The 21,298-nt window shown below is 40.1% G+C and overlaps 1 protein-coding gene across 1 annotated transcript; it reads right to left on the reverse strand.

The window, feature by feature from the left end:
* Nucleotides 1–4,479: 4,479 nt before the first annotated feature.
* Nucleotides 4,480–21,062, reverse strand: gabrr2a (gamma-aminobutyric acid type A receptor subunit rho2a; the record flags this gene model as incomplete). The annotated part of the gene is made up of 9 exons (XM_083907489.1): nucleotides 4,480–4,803; nucleotides 5,601–5,809; nucleotides 6,476–6,628; nucleotides 7,275–7,415; nucleotides 11,769–11,851; nucleotides 12,855–13,078; nucleotides 13,623–13,690; nucleotides 19,515–19,621; nucleotides 20,941–21,062. 9 exons carry the CDS (start codon nucleotides 21,060–21,062, stop codon nucleotides 4,480–4,482), a joined length of 1,431 nt encoding a protein of 476 aa, XP_083763615.1.
* Between the last annotated feature and the right edge of the window lie 236 nt (nucleotides 21,063–21,298).

Here is a 21,298-nt window from a genome sequence, read left to right on the forward strand (position 1 = left end):
AAAAAAAAAATAACGGGGACATGTTTATTTCAAAAACCATATACTCATGCTGATGTTTAATAGGCCTGCGCAACACGTTTCTACGAAATGACTGTTAAAAATAAATAAATAAATTACTGCTGAGTCACAAAATCCAAAATGAGTGGCATTTTTGCACATTTTAATTGATAATAATTAATACTGTGGCCACATAAAATATAACATAATAAAAACATGATATTTGTTTTTATTTCAAAAAGGTACCTTATTTATCAAGTCCTCCTATCTATGCCCTTTTGTCCTCTGCCCTCTATAACTATTGTGTTAATTAGATAATGTATGTGCATTTGAAAAATTAATTCCTTACTCTTTTTTTATTGGCGCAAAACATGTTGTTTACTTGTATAGTTTATTCTAATAATTTATTATTATGCTTTTTTCATTCGTTGTATAGCTGTGGATGATGTTCCTATTAGTGTAGTAGTGTTGTATACTTCATCTTGCTCAAATTCTTGTATACTTATTTATATTTTATAAATACAGAAGACAACACTAAATCACAATATGAATTGAGTACAATTAGAAGTATTTAGAAGTATTTACAGTGTTTACAACAGTGCTCAAATTGGATTCTTGAATTTGTCCCAATTACTTGTTTATTTATTGGAAGGTTATGTACAGTACAGGTATTTCAGTGAATTTCAGCATTTCAGCAGCTTTCCATCTGGTCAGATATTTAAAGTCCCAGGGTTTAAAACACTCACACTCTCACACCTACGGTCAATTTAGAGTGACCAATTGACCTAATCCCCATATCGCATGTTTTTGGACTGTGGGAGGAAGCCGGAGAACCCGGAGAAAACCCACGCACACACGGGGAGAACATGCAAACTCCTTGCAGAAAGGCCCTTGTTCTGAAGTTGTTCACCTGTGTTCCAAACGGGGCTCGACCCAGGAACCCGGGTCTTCTTGCTGCAAAGGCAAGAGTGCTAACCACTACACCAACCGTGGGCCCCAGGACAAAGAAATGTGATCCCAAAATGTGACAATTTCAGCAATCTGTGTCTTTAAAAACGACATGCTATGAATACATTTGTCCACAGTGTACTGGAGTACAGATATTTCTTCTGAGGGGATTTGTTGTCCAACAGCACTTGAACTCATCAGCGTGCCAGTTTAAACCAGAAGGGCAAATCTACAGCAGCTGTTGGCCCAGAACAACCCAGAGCCCCAGACTGCTGAGGAAACAACACTTCCCGCCAAGTTTGAAATTTAGAGATCATATTCTGGGGTTCAGTTAAAAACACAGTGAACCTTTGTTCTGAACTTTTATCATCTTCAGCAGGGACATTTCAAAGCATTTTCAAAGACTTAAAACATTTCTCTGAAATAGTAAAACAAAAAAAAACCATGAACAGACAAGCATACACGTGTTGTTGACACAACATTGTTATGCAAACAAAAGTGATAGAGAAGCTTGCACAAGGAGAGATGGGCAGAATTCAACTGCCACCACTGGTCCTAACTCCAAAACTATAGTTGTTATCTTTGGGTAAACTGAAAAATAATGGTGATGATTTTGTTGATTGACTGGTGAGCATGTCTGGAAAACACTGCAAACGACAAAATCCTGGAACTCTTCTCACATACCTCTCACATTCTTCACTTGCAATGGAATCTGTATGAGTGTCGTAAATCTGTCCTTCTGTGACACCCCGCCTCAAGGGCGTAACAAGGGCGCAACTTTAGTTTGAATATAACAGACATTTGTTTATATTTGCGATAACTAAAGGTGTGTCCCATGGTTCCATTTTGGCTCCTATACTGTAAAGACATTCTGGCAAAATTGCATTTGTATGTGGATGACACAATGGTGTTTGATAGAAGAACTTCAGACTCAGTTATGACAGAGAGCTTTGAATGGGTCAATTGTTTTTAAATGCACAGGAAACAAAGTTTGTGATTTCATCAAAAGTTCACTTTCAAAACCTTGATAATCTAATCATGTTTACGTCTGATGGTACATTACTTGGGAATATGACTAGATGAAAAGCTTTCATTTTATGTTCATATTCCTAATCTAGTTAGGAAACTCAAAATGAAGATTGGCTTTTATTTTAGAAATAAATAATGTTTCACATTCCCTGCAAAGAAAAAACTTGCGGAAGCCATTTTCTATTCTACTGTATATGCTGTGATTGATTGTGGTGATATATTGTACAGGCATGCAGCCTCCCCTGCTCTAAGGAGCATATATTCAGTGTATCATGCTTCTCTATGTTTAATTTCAAATGCAAAATCTCTTACTCACCGCTGCATTCTCTATGATTTAGTTGGCTGGACACCATTAACCATTCACAGACAACACTGGTATTTGTTCATCTACAAAGCCCTGCAGGGTAATGTCCCAGAATACCTCAGCACCCTCCTCTCTGTCAGCTCTAGTAGTCACCATCTGTGCGACTCCAAGTGGTTGCTCTTGAATATTGCATGCACCATGGTCCTGGAATAATCTCCAAAAAACTGTTTATCTAAAAACATTCATGTCCATTGATGATTTTAAGAGTATCATAAAGAATGCAGTGAAGGAGGAATGTCATTGTTTTCTTGAGAGGCCACTGTACTTGAATAGCTGTCATTCTGTTTTATTGTTCATTTGTATATCATGTACATGTTTTATATGGTTTTGATTTTGTATGGCTGCTTCCAGGTTTCCTTTATAAAAGTATAGGACCTGGTTAAATAAAGGTCAAATAAAGGCTTAAAGTTTGTGTTGCACTGAAAAAGACTTACATTTCTTTGCCAAATTTCATTAAATTATTTTCAATGAATTGAAAAACCAACAGATAATATTCTAACAGATAATATATTTTTTAAAGGTGCATTATGTAATAAATCTAAAGCAACTGGCCATAAAATCCTCCTAATATGTCACAGACTCAGGAATAATGTTCATATAACAAACTGAACTCACCAACAACAACAGTACAGCCAAAATATTTGCATTAAAAAAAATATTTTGCAGACTGCATATCATGTTTATGTTTTGAAATCATGTTTTGGCATGTGGCGCCACCTACCGCCGTCTACCAATCATTGCAGTCAGTAGAGTCTCAGCTGCCGAGCAACCACGGGTTGCCAGTTACGTCAGAAAACGAAACCTAAAAGACCTTGGTATTTGAATGTAGTAACCGTTTTTGGCCACATTCTTACATATGGCGCCTTTAACATGAGGGGGATTTGCAGTCATACCAGACACATGTAAGCTGTAGTCACAGTAATAAATATGTGAGGGAAATTAATAACCCTGGCTCTTTAGCATTATTAAATATAATTTATTATAAACATAGAGTCATTGCTTGTGAAAAGTCCAGTTTCTAGGAGATCATGTTAAGTACAAATTGAGCTAGTTTCACGGTTGTATCTAAAAGACACATATGTGTCCTCTTGAAGTCCTCTGATCTTCAGAATTGGAGGTAGCGTCAGGCTGTAAATAAAATCCCTCAAAGACTCCAGGACCTTCTTCACTGTTCTCCAGCAACATGTTGACAGATTTACATTTGAATCTATATTTGAATATGTTTATTACTCAGACATCTTAACACTTATTTGGTAGCCATCCATCCAATATTCAGAATTAGGATTTCAAAAGTTGGGGTATGAATGCTTGTCCTTTTAGGGCTCATGTAAACACATTAGTTAGACTAAAATCAATCGTCTTATACAGTCTAATCTATATCTGCATTATGCAATTCATAGTCCAATTACTAGTGCCTGTATAACATTTCCACCCTGGTCTTTGCAACCACTATGCTCCATCTAATTTTTATCACGATTAACATGTACAGCAGGTACGAAACATACAGAACCACCGCCGTCGGACTACGGCCTTAGTTTGATTAAACTGTGCATGTAAGCGATTGTTTTCAGTGATCCGCATATTTGATCTGGCAAAGGTTTTACGCTGGATGCCTTTACTGACTCAACACTCTCTGTTCGGGCTTGGGATAAGGGTCCAGTACTGGATTGGTCTGCCAGTGGCATAAATCAAATCAAATGCTTTAATCACTTCTGAGCAATATACTTTCTCTGAAAATCAGTAAGTGAGAGGGAAGCCAACACATTGACAAGCAGGTACATTAGAGAACAAGGACAAGTTGTCAATCAGGAAACACTACAGTGCTTTTACTTTGAAATAGGTACAGAGAGTTTTACATATATTTATGTTTGTGACATATTCTAGTATAGTATAGACATCGAAACTGTGGTCAAAGATCACTTTTAGTGTGTTTTTTTAACCATATGGCAGTGTGGCTACTTTGACACTTTGATAACATGGGTGCTAAAGCATGACATTCTGTGGTTTCAGGTATTAAATCTAATAGCACCAGACTACATCGTCTTTATATTTCAACCAAAAATCTTCCATTTTCATCCAGCATTTGTACAGTCTTTGTTTGTGTAGATCTAAGTCTCTAAGTTCTGCCTCAGGAGTGTCTTTCAGCAGTAAGCAGACCAGTAGATGAGGTTGAAGAAGATGTATGAACCAGGGAAAATCATCCGGGAGTATTTATCAATGGCGTGTGTGTTTTCAATGATGCTGATGGTACGCAAGCTCTTCTTCTTCTTGGTCGTGGTGGTGGTAGACTCACTGCTCACTGATAGATGGACCACCATGTGTTCAGGCTTCACAGGAACCTCTTCCTGTTCCTCCATGGGTTCCTCAGTGTAGCCAGCCAGACTGTTGGTGTCTGCCTCACTGTAGGTGCCATCTAACATGATCATGGTTCGCGTCTGGGAGATGCCACAGGTGCAGGGCAGTGACTAGCAGGGGAAGAAATAGATATCATATTCATCATTTTCATTATATTTTAAAAACATATATAAAGTACTGAGGGCAGATAACTACCAAGACCTAGCAAGTTTGCAAGTTTGCATCTGCAATGTCTTCAACCACACAGCTTTCCAAAGTACCTTTACAAGGTATTCTCACCTTACTAGTAACTGTCATTATAAAGTGATACTGTATCTGCTGCGTGCGCCTCCTGCTGGCCCTCTGCACGAGAGCCAGCCTAAGACAGGAGTGCTTATCCTCACAGGAAACATGGCTGCCAGTGGGGACACAAGATAACACAGAATTTATCTCACTGTTAGTCTATTCTGACAGGAAACAAAGGCCAACATCCATTTTCTCATTGGCCTTTGGAACAGGGAGACAGAAAAGGGTGTCTAACTGCAAGACAAAGCAGCACACATATTTCATTTGTGAGGAGCTGGAGCTAATCCCAGCTGACAAAGAGTGAAAGGTGAGGTACACCTTGAACAGGTTACCAGTCCATCGCAGGGCCAATAGACATTGTCCAATAAACCTCTTTGAACATGTGTGAGGTGAACAAAGAATCTGGAGAAAACCCACGCACACACAGGAAAAACATGCAAACTCCACAACAGAAAGGTCTGAACCAGGACATGAACCAGCAACCTTCTCACTGAGAAGCAACACGTGTGTCGAAGGTTGACTTATCATTTTCATTTGATGTCGTGTTTCAAACTTCTCTCGTTATAATGTTCCACTAATGACAGAAAAAAAGGGAGATGACAGTGTCGAAGTATGAGCAAACCTGAGATCGGGTCCTCTCTCTCATCTTGCGTTCTCGCCGGTCCTGGGCAGTGGACAGGTAGTTGACCGCAGCATACTCCAACACGGACAGGAAGACGAAGACAAAGCTGACCCACAGGTAAATGTCCACGGCCTTGATGTAGGACACACGAGGCATGGATGCATTCACACCAGTGATGATGGTGGACATAGTCAGCACAGTAGTAATGCCTGAACATAGGACACACAACGTTGTAGTTACACGTTAGGTTGGAAATGTGTTTTGTTATTATTATTATTAGCTGCAATCAATGACAGCATAGAAACACTTGTACTTAAATTAGTTGGAGATTTTCAAAGTGTAGTTACATCAAATTAATTTGTAGACGGCTTTTCCCAAAAGGAAAGAGTTGCTGTGTAACCCACTCACTACTAAACTCACAAAACGAGACAGGAGAAGATCACTGGCCTCTGTTCCTGTAAAGTAAAAATACAGGAGCTGGTATGCTAATTATGTCACTTCCGGGTATCGGCCAATCACAAGACAGTTGGGAAGGCTCTACGCTTGCTGGCCAATCACAACACAGTCTGTCTTCTGGGTGTGAGATTTCAGTCTCACACCACAGCTGAGGAGAGCGTCAGTAAGGAGAGATTTCTATCAGCTCATTTACAACAAATAGGAGGTTTTTGACCATAAAACCAAGTTAATGTGTGTAAGTAGACCTCCAGGAATAAGTAAAAAGACTCAGACAGAAGCAATCACGTCATAATTTAGTTAACGTATTACAGCAATGGGATCAAACTAAATATAAGGTCAGTGCCAGAAAAGATCCTAAAGAGGTAACATGCAAGTACACACACGTCTCAATCCCTTCAAAGGACATACAACATCGTTACCCAGTGAAACTCTGGCTGGCACAGCTCGCCGGTCGATCCAGAACGACACCCAGGAAAGCATGACCATGAGCGTGGCAGGAAAGTACGTCTGCAGCAAGAAGAAGAAGATGTGCCGCCTCAAGGTGAAGTTGATATAGAGGCGGTTGTACCAGCCTGGAAACAGAAGAGATTAGAGAGAACGCCTTTATTATCATTTCATGTGACATACAACGTCATTTTGGGTCTTTCGTTTAATAAGAACTGTTTACATTGATACTCCAAAACACACACATAATTAAATAGATACAAATAACAACTTATTTAAAAGTGAGAGATGGGAGTTCAGTTCATAAATGCCTGTTGGGTAAAAGCTGTTTCTGAATCTGGAAGTGTGAGCCTTTAGGGCTCTGTAGCATCCTCCAGATGGTAATCATGCAAACAGGTCACGACAAGGACAGAATGCTGTGGCAGCGAGACCTAATGTCCACAGGGGGGCAGTGGGACACCAATGATCATTTGTGAGGTTTTTATGACCCTCTGTCATGCCAGTCAGTTGTTGAGCAGTTTCGAAACCAGACTGTGATGCAGCACATCGGTATGTGTTCTACTGTGTGTGCAGTGGTGGAAAGATTTCAGTATTAAAAAATCCAGACTGTATATTGTTTTATACAAAAAGTAAAACATTTTTCTTTCATTAAACAGATCATGAAGTAAAAATACACCTTGACTTTTACTCAGCAGAAATGATAGCACACTGGATTTATACTTACCATCCGTACCAAAACATGACTAAATTCAATGTAACCTCCAAAACGTGTACCTGTGCTGCTGTAGAAGGCCAAGCGAGATGTGGTGTGGAATTTTTGGATGAGGAACTGTGACAGGGAGATGCGATCATCAGTGCTCAGGGACTCATCGCCGCTCTTCCAATACAGCATGAGGTCTTCGTCCGTGTAGGCATCTGCAAAACGTAGTGGTAAACTCAAACGCAAAAAAAAGAAAACACACACAATTTCACAAGCAGATAAAATGTCCTGAAAGCACTTCTGAATGAGGGGTGGTCACTGCAGTCAGGGTTGTGGATGTGTGTGTGTGTGTGGGGGGGGGTGCCTTGTTGTCCCTGGATTATTTCTTATGTTTTAGGGAATCAAAATTTGAGAACCTCTGTCCTGCAAGAGGGCCCATGGTTGGTGTAGTGGTTAGCACTCTTGCCTTTGCAGCAAGACCCGGGTTCCTGGGTTTGAGCTCCATTTGGAACAACTTCGAAACAAGGGCCTTTCTGCAAGGAGTTTGCATGTTCTCCCCGTGTGTGCGTGGGTTCTCCTATGTGAATTGGTCACTCTTAATTGACCGTAGGTGTGAGAGTGTGAGTGAATGGTTGTTTGTCTCTATATGTGGCCCCTGTGATGGACAGGCGAACTGTCATGGGTGTACCCCGCCTATCGCCCAATGTCAGCTGAGATAAGCACAGCACCCCCTAATGGATGGATGTCCTGCAAGACATGAAAGAGTGGAATGTTGCAGGCAAACTGGTTCATTGATGGAGTCAAATGTGTTTCGACGTTTCAGGATCACTGCTGTGGCACAAAATGGCCAACATGGTGCACAGTAACACTGTTCTAATATCTGCACTCTCATTATTACTATTGCTCTCCTATCTGCAATTCAGTACTAGTACTAACTCTAGAGTTCACTGTACACCTCGCTAACAAATAAAAAAATTGGATGTAGCACCAACTGTGAAGGAATAACAATAATTATAATAAATAATAATAATATATAAGTATATTGAACCATGATGGCCCACACATTATGGACCATAACCACTGGCAAAGGCCAGTGTCCAAAATCACTCACACAACTGATAAGCAAACAATGTGACAATCGCTGGTTCAATCCCAGGACATGTCAAGGGCTGGGGAGCCCCTGAGCAAAGCACCAAAATTGTCCATTGCTCTTCAGGCAGCAGATTAGTGTTGCCCACTGCTCCTGCACCTGGCTTGGGTGTGTGCTCATGACTGGTGTGTAATAAGTACGGGTTAAAGGCAGAGGACACATTCACTATCACAAATTGGTGTGTGTGTGTGTGCAAAAATGACTAATTCTAAATGTGCAGGCCGTGCATTCGTATCTCTTCAAGGTGAATTGCTACTCTCGGACTGACTAAATCCTCCCAAACCCAAAACAAGGATAGAGTCTGAAAGCGAAAGGAATTTAATCAGTCATGACATTGGGGTTAGAAAAATCCCCAATGTCCTGCGTTACCTGCATCAGTGATGAAATGCACCTACATCATGATGGATTTAGTTTTGGAACTACATTTCAGTCACTATGATATTTCCTTATTGTCTTGTCTTATTTGTCTTATCTTACTTCGTCTCCTAATGTTTTACGTCCTGTGTGCTCTTGCTTCCTTGTGTTATTATGTGTTATTTTACTGCAGTCTTGGGTTCTCATCCATATCATATCCTCCTTGTCCTTGTTTTTCCATCTGTCACTGACAGCTTGTCCTGTCTGTTTTGTATGGAAGCCCATTTATGCAAAGTCATAAATATAAGATACCGAGTGAATGATAAGATTGTTCTTCGGCTACAGCAGATGCAAATGTGCTTCCATAGTCTTTTGTGAGTGTCTCAGCCCCCTGATTTGACCTTTGCTTGCCAGGCTTCACACTACTGTCTTCTCTCTTGCTGCACTTTGCTTCAGCTCAGATTGTGTTTGGTAATTGAGTGAGCACTGCTGCCAGCAGCTTTTAATTCAGCTGCTATTTTTAGAAGCATTTTAGCCGGATTAATATTTAACCCCTCTTTTTTTTTTTTTTTTTCAGTAAAAAGCGTTAATGGACAGTTGCTTTCAGTTCGCTCACTGAGTGTCTGCTTTCCATCATCACTACTCCTGTTGGTTATTCCAAACCCATAAAGGGTCATTCCCAGCTTTATAATTTTAATCGCCTACTCCAACAGAGTAGGAGTGTGGAATTCACAGTTTGAAAAAGTCCTTTTATATCTTAAACATGCAGCCACTAATTCTACTCTCTGTCAGATGTGAGCCCTTTTAGCTCTTGTTTCTTTAAAGTTTTTCTGAAGAGATTTACCTCGGTAGAACAAGACAGACCACTGGTTTACAAACTTTTCAACCAGAATAGTTTGTCTATGGAGTTTATTGTTGTAATGTATATGAATATGCATTGTCCATGTTGGATGAACCAATACATTAACAGAGATTGCTCAGACATGTACCTTGTTATTGAAACTTGTAGTATCGTATGAATATTTGTCATACTACATTATTGCAGGAACGTCTGTGTGTCTGTATGTTATTCGCATATCTCTCAAACCGATGGTCCAATTGATCAGTCCAGTGCCAAGTTTGACGTTGTTTGGATAAGTAATGCATATCATTAAATATATCGGTAATAGAAGCACACATTGCCTTTCGTCCGCTCTACTGTAGCCACTCCCCCTCTCACTCACACAGCACTGTGGGCTACCTGAGAGGATAAGTGGGCCTTTTGGCAGAATTTAATCTGTGGGTAAAAAGTTAAACAAGATATGAGGGTGATTATTATGTCTGACCTCAACAATAAAGACTCCCTGAATGCAGTGTGCCTGCATTACAATGAGTCAGCAGATTATGCAACAACACGCCAACAAACAAAGGTATGCAGTGGCTATTCAAAACTATGTAAAACATGATGTGCAATAAACTGACACTATATATAGAATAACCCAGTCTACTTTGGACAAGTCTTTAGACTTTGAATAAACAAACGACAATTCCGACTGCAAGGTCCCAAATTTAAATGAACTATAATGCTCCCAAATTTAAGGACGTTTTAGAATCCCTCACATGCAAAGCACAACCAGCTACAGACAACAAGTGGCAGACAGAATAGCATCTTGTCATTGCACATTAGCCTACAGACAAAAACAGATTTTGCACTGGCACTTCACTAGTACAGGGGTCTGCAACCTGCGGCTCTAGAGCCTCATGTGGCTCTTCAGCCTCTTCGTAGTGGCTCCTTCTAGCTTTTCACACTCTTTTTGTCAAGATAAAGGCATAAATAAAAGTGTAAAACCTCCCCCCCGAAAGACATTAAAGTGGCTCATTTTGGAGTCCTGTCCATCTTTAGATCCATGTACTTACGCCAGGCAGGTTTTCTCAGACATAAACTACATTGTTTTATTTCATTTCAAAGTGGTTTTTCTACAATTTAGAGGTTGGGTATCAACTTGCGACAAACTGTAGTTCTTTAAATATGTTATATATGTGTAAAAAAAAACAACTTTGCATGTGATTTTATCTGTATTTTAGGAGTCAAAAAAGGTTTTTGCAGCTCCAGATTGATGTTATTTGGGTGGTGAGGGGACAAAAATGGCTCTTCATTTTAAAGGTTGCAGACCCCTGCACTAGTATGATAGAAAAAAGGAAAAAGTTCAAGAAAGAAATCAAGGCAGCAGATAATTTATGCTGGTTTTTTTGGCCCATATATAAAGCCAATTTTCTTTTTTCCTCCATCTGATAAAATACAAATATTTAACAGCACGATAATGCAAAAATGGCTTAACTTCAGTTGTTATTGAACAACACTAAAATTCAGCCTCTTCAGTATACAGTTTATGTCTGTACTGCAGTGCAATTAGATTGATTGAAACAACAAAACAAACAAAATATGAATGAAAATTTTTTTTTTTTTTGTTTAAGTTTCTGAACAAAACTACATTATTTGTGAAAAATGTCAAATTAATAAAAAATAACAAGCCAATGCCAATAAAAAAAGAAGAAAAAAAAGAAGAAGGTTGTGAGAATAAATTTTGGTTCAAAATCATGATTGTAAGTAATTTTTAGCAGGTCCCCAATAACTTCAAATGACTTTTTTGAGGGATAACACTTGATTTTATGTCCCGTGAGAGTTAAGCACTCACAGGAGCACATGCACCCAGGCACAGACAACTAAAATGTCTTTATGAAAATATAATATTAGGTTAAAAGGACAACAATCTGTTTATTTTTCAATATTTCTAAATTAAATTATAAAATAATCTGTACGATAAATGACATAATTTTAAAGTGCAAGTTAGGGTAAGGGTCAGGTTTAGGGATTTATTTGAGACAGTGTTTGTATTTAGGTGTTGAAGCATGAAGTGGGATTATGTCTTCAAGTTCCCTTGAATTAACAAATTGCGCAATAATATGCAAAGCATAATATCGCTATTCTGAAAATTATGTGAACTGTAATAATTACTGTAAATATACATTCTAATGTTGCTCTTGTGGAGCATGTATGACCATACAATTTAAATCATATACTCACAGCTCTCCAGCTCCAGTGAGCAGGTCTGAGAATCAAGAGGAAAGCGGCTGAAGTCCATGTTGCAGGCTGCTGTCACTGTCACTCTGCTCGACAACAGAATCAACAAGAGACCCGTGGTGAGAACAGACACTGTGCTCTACTTAGAGAATACATGTATAGAATATTCTGTATATTATACTGCACATACAAAGTTATATCAAAAATAGATGTACCAATGCAAAAGGGTACAAATGCTCGTCAAAGTCGTACCATTTTGAAAGTCAATCTTTTTTTGTAAGAGACAAAAAATGTGCAATAATTGTCTTTTTAACATTTTAAAAGTAGCATAAGGACGAAAAAGGTACCAATTTGTTCCTTCTTTTGCTTTTATTTAAAGTAAATCTCTTGCATCTCCAAGCACAATATGCTGGTAGCCTTTCTTATCTTCTTTTTTAAGTCTAGGCATAAGATACAGGAGACTAAGAGACACCTGATGCATCTGAGCTGGTTTAAAAAAATGAGTAGAGTTTATTATTCCATCTGCCTTTGTAATAAATGTAATGAATATATCGTATGGCTAAAGAATTTATGGCTGATTATGATGTCAGAATAAACAGTATACCTTCAAAAGCATGTACACACATTTATACATTGCTTTTATGTTATTTTCATAGTCATAAATGCCAATCCTGCATGAAAATGTCTGTGCACACAGTTTTCTGTCATATGTTTGTTTCAGAATGGAATTGAATTTGGCTTTCAATTAAGCTGATACAGTGGCTAGCATTGTTGCCTCACAGCAACAAGGTCACTGGTAAATATCCTGGTTACACCAAGGGCTTTTCTGTGTATGCATGGGTTTTCTCTGGGGTCCAAGAACATGTAGAGGTTGACTGGACACTAAACTGACGATAGGTTGTTTGCTTCTCTATGTTGACCCTGCGATGGGCCGATCCAGGGTGTACCCCACCTGTCACACTGGATTGGCTCCAGCGCCCTCACGACCCTCATGTGGAGGATAAAGCGGTAGAAAATGGATGGATGTGTGTTTCATAAATGAGAGCCTGTGCTGTGTAAACATTCTGAGGCAGATCAAAAGCCTCTGACCTCAGGCTGTAGAGGACGTGTCCGTCAGGAAAGACACGCAGCATGATGTTGTCGGTGGTGGTGTCGTGGATGAAGGACCTCTTGGAGTGGACGAAGAAGACATCAGGGACCCAGATCTTCTTCACCAGACGGCCATCGAATGTCATGCTCTTGTTGGTGCTGCTGATGAACGACAAGCGCTCGTCCTTCCAGTAGTGCCTCAGGTACAGTGTCATGGTGAAGTCCTGGGGAGATGTATGGAATTAACTGTACGAGAGAGGCAAAATGATACAGTACGTGACAACAGATTATCCAAGTTCTTACGATATGGCACCTGTGTCAGTTGTTTGACATTTATTGCTGCTCACAAGCAGAGAGACATTATTCAAATTTAAGGAGCTTTACCTTTTCACTTGGACCTTTTTAACCATTTCAATTAAGTCTGAATGTTTGGTGATGTTTGAACTTAGTGTCAGCAAATGAAACCAAACATAGTCACAGCCACAGCCCTGATGGTCTGACATGCGCTTAAAGATGGTGTGCCCCAGTGGACCAATGTTATCACTCAAGTTATCTAAGCTCCTTCAGCTTCCTTTGTTGAAAATCCCAAACTTGTTGTTGCGGAGATTTGATTATTTAGTGAGTCGACCGAAGATGGAGTTTCCTGGAGTCAGAGATGAGTTAAGTTGAAAAGCTTTATTGGAAGCAACTCAGATCTGAGGAGAACTGAGACTATGCCGAACATAAAACGTATGTATGTAAAGTATGGATAAATTCAGCCTTTCTTACCATATCAACTTCAGAGATGCTGTCCAAGCTCTCCACCTGGACGTCCACTCCAACAGGGATCGCAGGACCTGTCGAATTAAAACAAAATGAACGTGTGTCATCAATGTGAAGACACATAGGCTGACAAAAAGTCAGTCAGAATCAGGCAATGGAAACAGACTTAAGGCAAATGCAAAACTCAAAACCCAAAAAATAGTAATCCCATTCTGTTTTACAGTGTTTACATCCATTTAACATACCTGTCATGACCTCTGTCCTCTATATAAGGATTACATGTGATCCTTTACAGTATATTTAGATAGATAGATAGATAGATAGATAGATAGATAGATAGATAGATAGATAGATAGATAGATAGATAGATAGATAGATAGATAGATAGATAGATAGATAGATAGATAGATAGATAGATAGATAGATAGGAACCACTTTGCATCAAGAGATGAAACAATCCAAAGAGATTAGTCACCAAAGCCCTTCCGTTTGGAGGCTGTGATCATCTTCTGAAAAGCTCTAAATATCTCCATATTATGGATTATTCATACATTACTGCAAGAACGGTATCGGGCATGTTTCTGGTTAGATTAACTTTAAATGGTCTGTTGTAATACTTAATCCACACTACTCTATTTTCATTTGAAAGTTTGAAGTACCATGGCACTTTCGAGCCTCGATGATTGAGAAGTGTGAAAATGTGGCTGGATCAGTTTGAGTTTGAAAACGGTGCTGTGTTCGAGTCTAGACAGGCAAAAAACACAGTTGACACGCAAATAAATACAGAAAGAAAGAAGAAATATCACAACAACATGTCAAGCTTTGTATAGAAAATAGACTACAGGCGTTGAAGAAACATCGGTCGCAAGAGAGTGGCACTTTTCTGTCGCTCAATCTGCTGACTGTCATGGGTCTATCTCCACCCGTACCCTACCGTACCAAAAAAATGAAACGTAAGGTCCGGTTATTTTGGTAATGGAAACCACTCGGTGGAAACACACCATTAGATCAATTCTATGGAAGAGGCAGGAGAAGCCTTGCACGTATCCTTAGCAGAGGTGTTCAAGAAGCTTCTCTATGGCAAGGACGCTTATATGGATAAGAGTCAGCCTGAAATGCTGAAGGCTCTGGATATTGTTGGGTTGTTGTGGATGACATGTCTCCACAATGTTGAGTGGAGAGTGAAATGTTATCATGATCTGTTTGACAGTTCAGTTCAGATATTCTTCGAACCATCACCAACAGCAGATGTACTTTTGCTGCCAGTTTTGTATTTTGTCCTCATTTTTTTTCTGTATCAGCTGGAACAAAGTTTCATTTGTGGGGTAGCAGCTGTCTGGTGGTGTAACAGATTGGTGCTTGTGCTAATCTAAGCTGTAAACAGGATGAATTGCTGCCAGCTTAATCTGCTCTTCACTGGTGGAGTGGGACCTACCGTGCAGCCATGTAGAGCTAGGCTAAGTTAACACAGCAGGCAGGCTACATTATCCTGGGGAAACCTAGTGGTTCAAGCTACAATCTAGTTACCTTTTTTAATTGAACTAAAATGATAAGAGCTGGTTGCTTCTGACTCTTATATCAGTAAGCACTGCTTTAAACTTTGTCTACAAAAAGAAACAAACTGTGGTGAAAGAATAATTTTTGCTCCCTTAGGCTCATCTCTCCTCACTTTTCCGTTTACCGTTTTCCTTTCGACTGCTCTCTCTCTCGAAGGGTCACCACAGCAGATCACCTGTACTTTTCAGAGATCCAGATATTTGATTTGGCAGAGATTTTTCATGCTGGGTGCCCTTCTCGATACAATTTAAAAGTTACAATTAAAAGCTGCCGTCTGTGAAATCCTTTTAGTTAATTCTGTTTTAAATATTTATATATTGCTTTCAATATCTCTATTGTCTGCATTCCGTTAACATTGGACTTCAGTGATGCCACTTCTGAGTTGACCATATTCCTGAAAAATCCGAAAAAACAAACAAACAAACAAACAAACAGACTTCCTCCGGCTACGTGAATAAATTTGGGTCCTGTTCTGTTCTAGTTCTTCATCAAGGTCAAGTCTCCCTGTTGGACACTGAAGCCTTGTCACGTTACATTACACACTACAGGCCACCATGGTCGTGTGCAGGATTTATGTTATAATAAAAAGTAACATAAAAATATATGGCTTTTAGTCAGAGAAACAGTACATTTGTCATTATGCAGTCCACAGCAGTCCTAGAACAACAACATAGAACTGTTTATCTAAACCCCTACACCACTTTGTTTCCAGGGTTAGAGGTAAGCAAAACAATATTGTGCAGCTTTTCTTCATCATCAAATGACTGACTGCTCTTGGAAAGGTAGGTAACCTCATGGCGTGTTTGACAGGAAAAACACCTTTTTGCATGCAGTGCTGCATGCAAGTGTTGGACTTTATAAACATAGAGCTATTGCTATAACTGAAATCATTGTACAGGCTGAGCTAGTTTAGAGAAAGCTGAAGAAAGATAAAGAATGCTGAAGTGTTTGCCCATTTCAAACCCATGCTTACTTAGCAGCCTTTCCGGCCTAAGTGGGTACTAAGCGGGCATGGGCTTGAAGTGGGCCTTTCATGGGCTAAAACGGGTGGAGCCACCATGGAAACCACAAAAAAATCCGCTTAGGACCCATTTTGTCAGCCTATAACCCTTATCAGGCCCACATGGGCATGGTGGCTGCAAGTACCAATGATTGTTTCAGATAGTGCAGTGTGATCACATCAGCACTACGCCTTTAAATGCTGGAGGATATATCATATCATGCAATAGACTGCATGAAACAACCCCAGCAGTCAATTCACATCACATTATTAAGCCACCACAGCGTCTCTGGTATACAGTTGACAGATCATCACATGACTAATATCACTCAGCCCATACATCTAACCACTTGGTTGACAGGCTTTCTCCCTCCGTGCGGATTAACGTCGAGCTTAATGTGTTATTTTACCCAGGATTAAGAGCAATAATACAGCAAAACACATTAGTCACAATCATGGCAAACACATGCATCTGTGTTTGATCCAGACCTTTTTCCAAGTCTTACCGTAATCTTACAGAGAATATGTGGAACTGATGGCACGATCAGAGTTCACATTACTGTGCTTTACCAAAGGCTGTGAGATTTGACAGACTTTGGATGTTTGTTTGTTAAGTCACTCATGTTGAAATTAATAGTAGCTTTTCAACAGATTTAGGCCATATCCACACAGAAACGTCTCAAAGCGCTAACTATCTTTTTCTCTGCCGTTTTGAAAAAGTTGTGCGTAAACCTGGCATCCTTTCAGAAACCCCCCCCAAAATGACCTGTAAGTGGCACTGTAATGCTAAACAAAAAATGGAGAAGACATAAGGCCTTGGTATACTTCCGCGCACATGCTGAAGTGTGCATAGCATTGCGTGACGCATATTGTGGATCCTGGTATAATCGCACTTCGGGGTCCTGTAGTATCTGACTTCACCATCGGGTGGTGGTACAAGTCTGGATGCTGGTAATAGGACGCATTGCTAACAAAGAAGAAGAGAACGATGCTACAGCTCCTCCAATCACATCTGGTTTGAGCAGCTCACAACTGAAAGGTCCATCGGGCAGGGGAGTTAGGGTTTCAGCTGGTTTGAGGGTCGCCAGGTCAAGGCTTTGCATGACTATCCTTGGCAACTACTTCTTCTGTTGTCTAAATGTGTTTTTCTGCTTTGTGAGCAGAGCTTAATACTCCACCTACTGGTGGGGCGGAGCCGCCCATGCGCACCCAACGTGGTCTTTGCGCGTGGTTCTATCTGGGCTGCGTTGCGCATTGATGACGCAAGTTGCGCCATGCACACGATTCGTGTTGGGTCCACGCGCTGTGCGTGGATGTATACAGTGCCAGGGCCTTTACACATTACAGATTTAATAACAAATTATCATAAAGCAAACTTGGTGACTGGTTAGTCGTGACTTTCTGGCGTAATAATAATAAAAAAAAAAATACTGTTTCAAGTCTTCCAAAAGGCTGTGTGGACAAAATGCCAATATGAAAAAAACAAAAAAACAAACTATACTGTACATATTCACCTACACCTGTTTCTGTGTGGACCGGCCCTTAGTTCCAAAAAATGTTTGGACAATAGTGGGGTGAATTTTTATACTTGGTCCACAGCAATATTTGTCAATGTAAAATTTTAGTGCATAACTATTAAATATAAGCAGATGTCTGTTACCATCGAAACAGTGTTAAATGAGTTCCACAATAATGATTAATCCTGTCATCTCCACATGACGCTAGTTGAGAAGACTGCAAACAGGCTGAAGTATGACTGAAAGCACAAATAAATGTCTACAAAGTTTCCAAAGTAAAAAAAACAAAAAACTCTGTGGCTTCTGCTTTTTAATGTTGTTGTAATGCCTTGTTTTCAGTGTTTTCTGTTTTCATGTTAATGTGTGATCTCACCTACATTTTAAGGTGGAATATTAATTGTTTTGTTCTGTTATTTGTATTCTGTGAATCATATGACCTTTGACATTGTGTTGGTGACCTGTGTTGTCCTGCAAATATCTGCCAAGAGTCATTTCTATCAATGGATCTAGTCACCTGTTAATGTTACTCTTGCAGCGCAGTTTGGACAAAGTCTGGGAATTATTACATGAATCCATATCTATGGCAACTTAGTCAAAACCTTATTTAAATTCTATGCTCTTCAAGAACACTGTGTTTGGAAACAACCTCAGAAGCATACATTCAAGTAGCCTGCGTACAAAAGCTTTGTGATTATAGTGGGTCACTGTATGAATCATAAAGCCACTCATGCTTAAGGGACACAAAATTAAAACAAGGAAAAAACTATTTGAGCAACAGCACTCAGAGAGAGCAAACCTCCGCAAAGGTTTTAATACTTAGCAGCCTGTTTTACAAACCAGAACCTGAACTGTTTACCTTCATACCTTCATTATTGTTCACTTGATATCTTTGATATTATAGTGATTATTTAAACTGATTTTAAAGGCATAGATTGATTTTCTTTTCCCTGATTTCAGGGAGGTGCCCCGATCTAAAGTTAATTAATATCTGTCACAGTTTCACCATGAATAAAAACATTTCACTGTCTGTTTAAACATGATCACCAACTCCTCCTGTCATTTCAGACCCTGTCACTCACTCCTCCTGCCACTGCCAGTCACCTGATCTGCTCCACCCCTGTCACATGCCTGTTCCACATCAGCTCATCACTCTGCTCCCATATATACCGGCCCATTTCCCCTTGTCCTCTTCCAGATTGTCTAGCTTCAAACCCTAGTAGTCTAGTGTTATATTCTCTCTGCCGTTTGCCTGCCCCTTATCAGATTTGTTTGCCACGCGAACTGACTTCCTGGTTTGAACTTTGTCCAATAAACTCGACCTGCTATATCCGAACTGCTCTGTCTCCATCTGGTGTGTTGTGCTATTGGGTTCTTGCCTGTCACAGATTTCCAAGCGCAAGCAACCAGCTATATTTTCATTCAGAATGGGTATTCACAATGGCTGCAGCAGCAGCACCCTGCAGATATATACACTACTGCTTTTGGATTCAATCTCAGAATGCACCTAAAATGCACTATAACCTTTACAGGTGAATTTAACCTTCTCTAAACTGTTGAATGTCCTACTACTGTCTGATATAATTGATCAATTGTTATTGCTATTGAACCCCTAAAGGTTTTAGTTCAATGACAATCTGTATTCAAACAGTCCTCTTCATCATGATGTTCAAATTTTGACATCATGACACCAAGACAACACTTTAAAATTTTAAGAGGGATATTATTGTCGAATATCCCTAACTTTTTGTGACTAGTGTATATTCATATATTCTGTGTGCAAAATAATGCACAATAAAGCACATCTGGAGATGACTCTGCTCTTACCTCCAAATGCTGGTCTCATGGTGAAATCATGATCGTCCACTTTGAGCAGGTGCTCTGTCTTCGTTTTGCGAGACTTGGTCACATCTGGAGGCTTCTTTGCCAAAGAGCTAGAGGAGGATGACGGTCACAATCAGTCAAGAACTAAGAATACGGAACCAACAACAACTACATAACTGACTGTTAATGTACAACTGTATTTCAACTTTGATGACACATAAAAATGTTAGCAAATGTACTGGAATTATGGCCTGGACTAGCTTTTCTAGTCCTGACCCTTAACATTCAACCATTCACACACTCTTTAAGCTGTGAGTGCAGTGTAAGGATCTCTGATTAGTGTGATTTGGTCCTTGCAAATCACATATCGCCATATGACTGCAACAACAAAATGTTTTCGAACAGAGCTCCTCAAACGTCAGATGTTTGAGGCACCCAAAATTATGTCTAGATCTGTATGTAAGGATGCTTTCACACCTACCAATACTGTGGTTCGGTTCGTTTGCGTAGGTGTGAACGTAATCTCGGTCCTTTGGTGCACACCAAATCAATCTACCAAAGTAGGGCGAATAAAGCGGTCCGAGACCTGCCTGAAGGGGTGGTCTCGGACCGCTTTATTCGCTCTACTTTGGTACGGTTCCTCTGGTGTGAAAGCAACCAAACCAAATGGGACGAAACGGTCTAGTTTAATGCATTATGGGTATGAGATACGGGATAACCCCGGATTTCCACCGGGTGCATCAGCGCATCTGAACCGTGGTTTTGCGGCGTTCTCTGCCACTTCAATCCCCAACGGACAATACAGTATGATTCAGTTAATTTGGTAAATCGAAGAATTGTATATCCCTTTCTGAGACCCACTTCTAATACCTACAAGTAAATGTGCCACTCTATTTGCATATCAGTCTGCTGTTAAACACCTGTTAGTTTTTATGTAATACAATCCTGACTGTCCACAAAAAAATCCTGTATAAACAGACACATTGTTCAAGAAATGTTGCATAGTCACATGAACGGAGTGTCACACTGTGCAATGTGCTAATGTAATTGGGTGACGTGAGATCTAAACACTGGAGAAACACAGTGGATTCCTCAATTCTTAGTCTGGATCCTCAGAAGTCAAGGAGGAGATGACTCAGTCTGAACTGAATCCTCTGGAGGAGACAGAAGTCTGGCGCTATTTGAAAACCTCTTGAAGTATTCTTTGCCGACAGGCAAATGTCAGCCGCATTTGACAGATCCAATGACTCGTGTAACAATTTGGATGACGAAACCACACTTGTGAGGATCCAGACTAGGAACTGAGTAGATTAGGAATTGAGACACACGTATAGAGTTGTGTGGAGCTGATTGAATTATCAAAAATACTGGCCATGCAGGAAATTCTCCCCTTTTTCTCATGTATTATTTTATAGTGTCCTATACTTACTTGGCATGCTTCTGAGTCTCCACAGTGTTGCTCCATCTCCGTACCCGGTGGCTGAATTTACGGCACTCATGGGTGACAAACAGGAACAAAAGTAAAATCAGAGATTTGGTCAAATAAGCCATCTTGACGGTGCAAATCCACAGGTGAGACCCTTGCACGCCCCTTTCCGTTGGTTCATACCAGCAGAGCTCAACTGGCAGCGCATGGCTTTCAACAGAGGATGGAGGCAGCGTCACTCATGGCATCAGACTGTGCCACATGAGGATGCACGAGAGGAGTGAGTGTGATTGCAATCTACACTTACTCAAGAGAGAAACCAAGGGGGGAGGGGGGGGTTGAACATCTGTAGCCTACACAC

The sequence above is a fragment of the Microchirus variegatus genome (genome assembly GCF_963457635.1).
Source record: "Microchirus variegatus genome assembly, chromosome: 21".
NCBI classification, from domain to species: Eukaryota; Metazoa; Chordata; class Actinopteri; order Pleuronectiformes; family Soleidae; genus Microchirus; species Microchirus variegatus.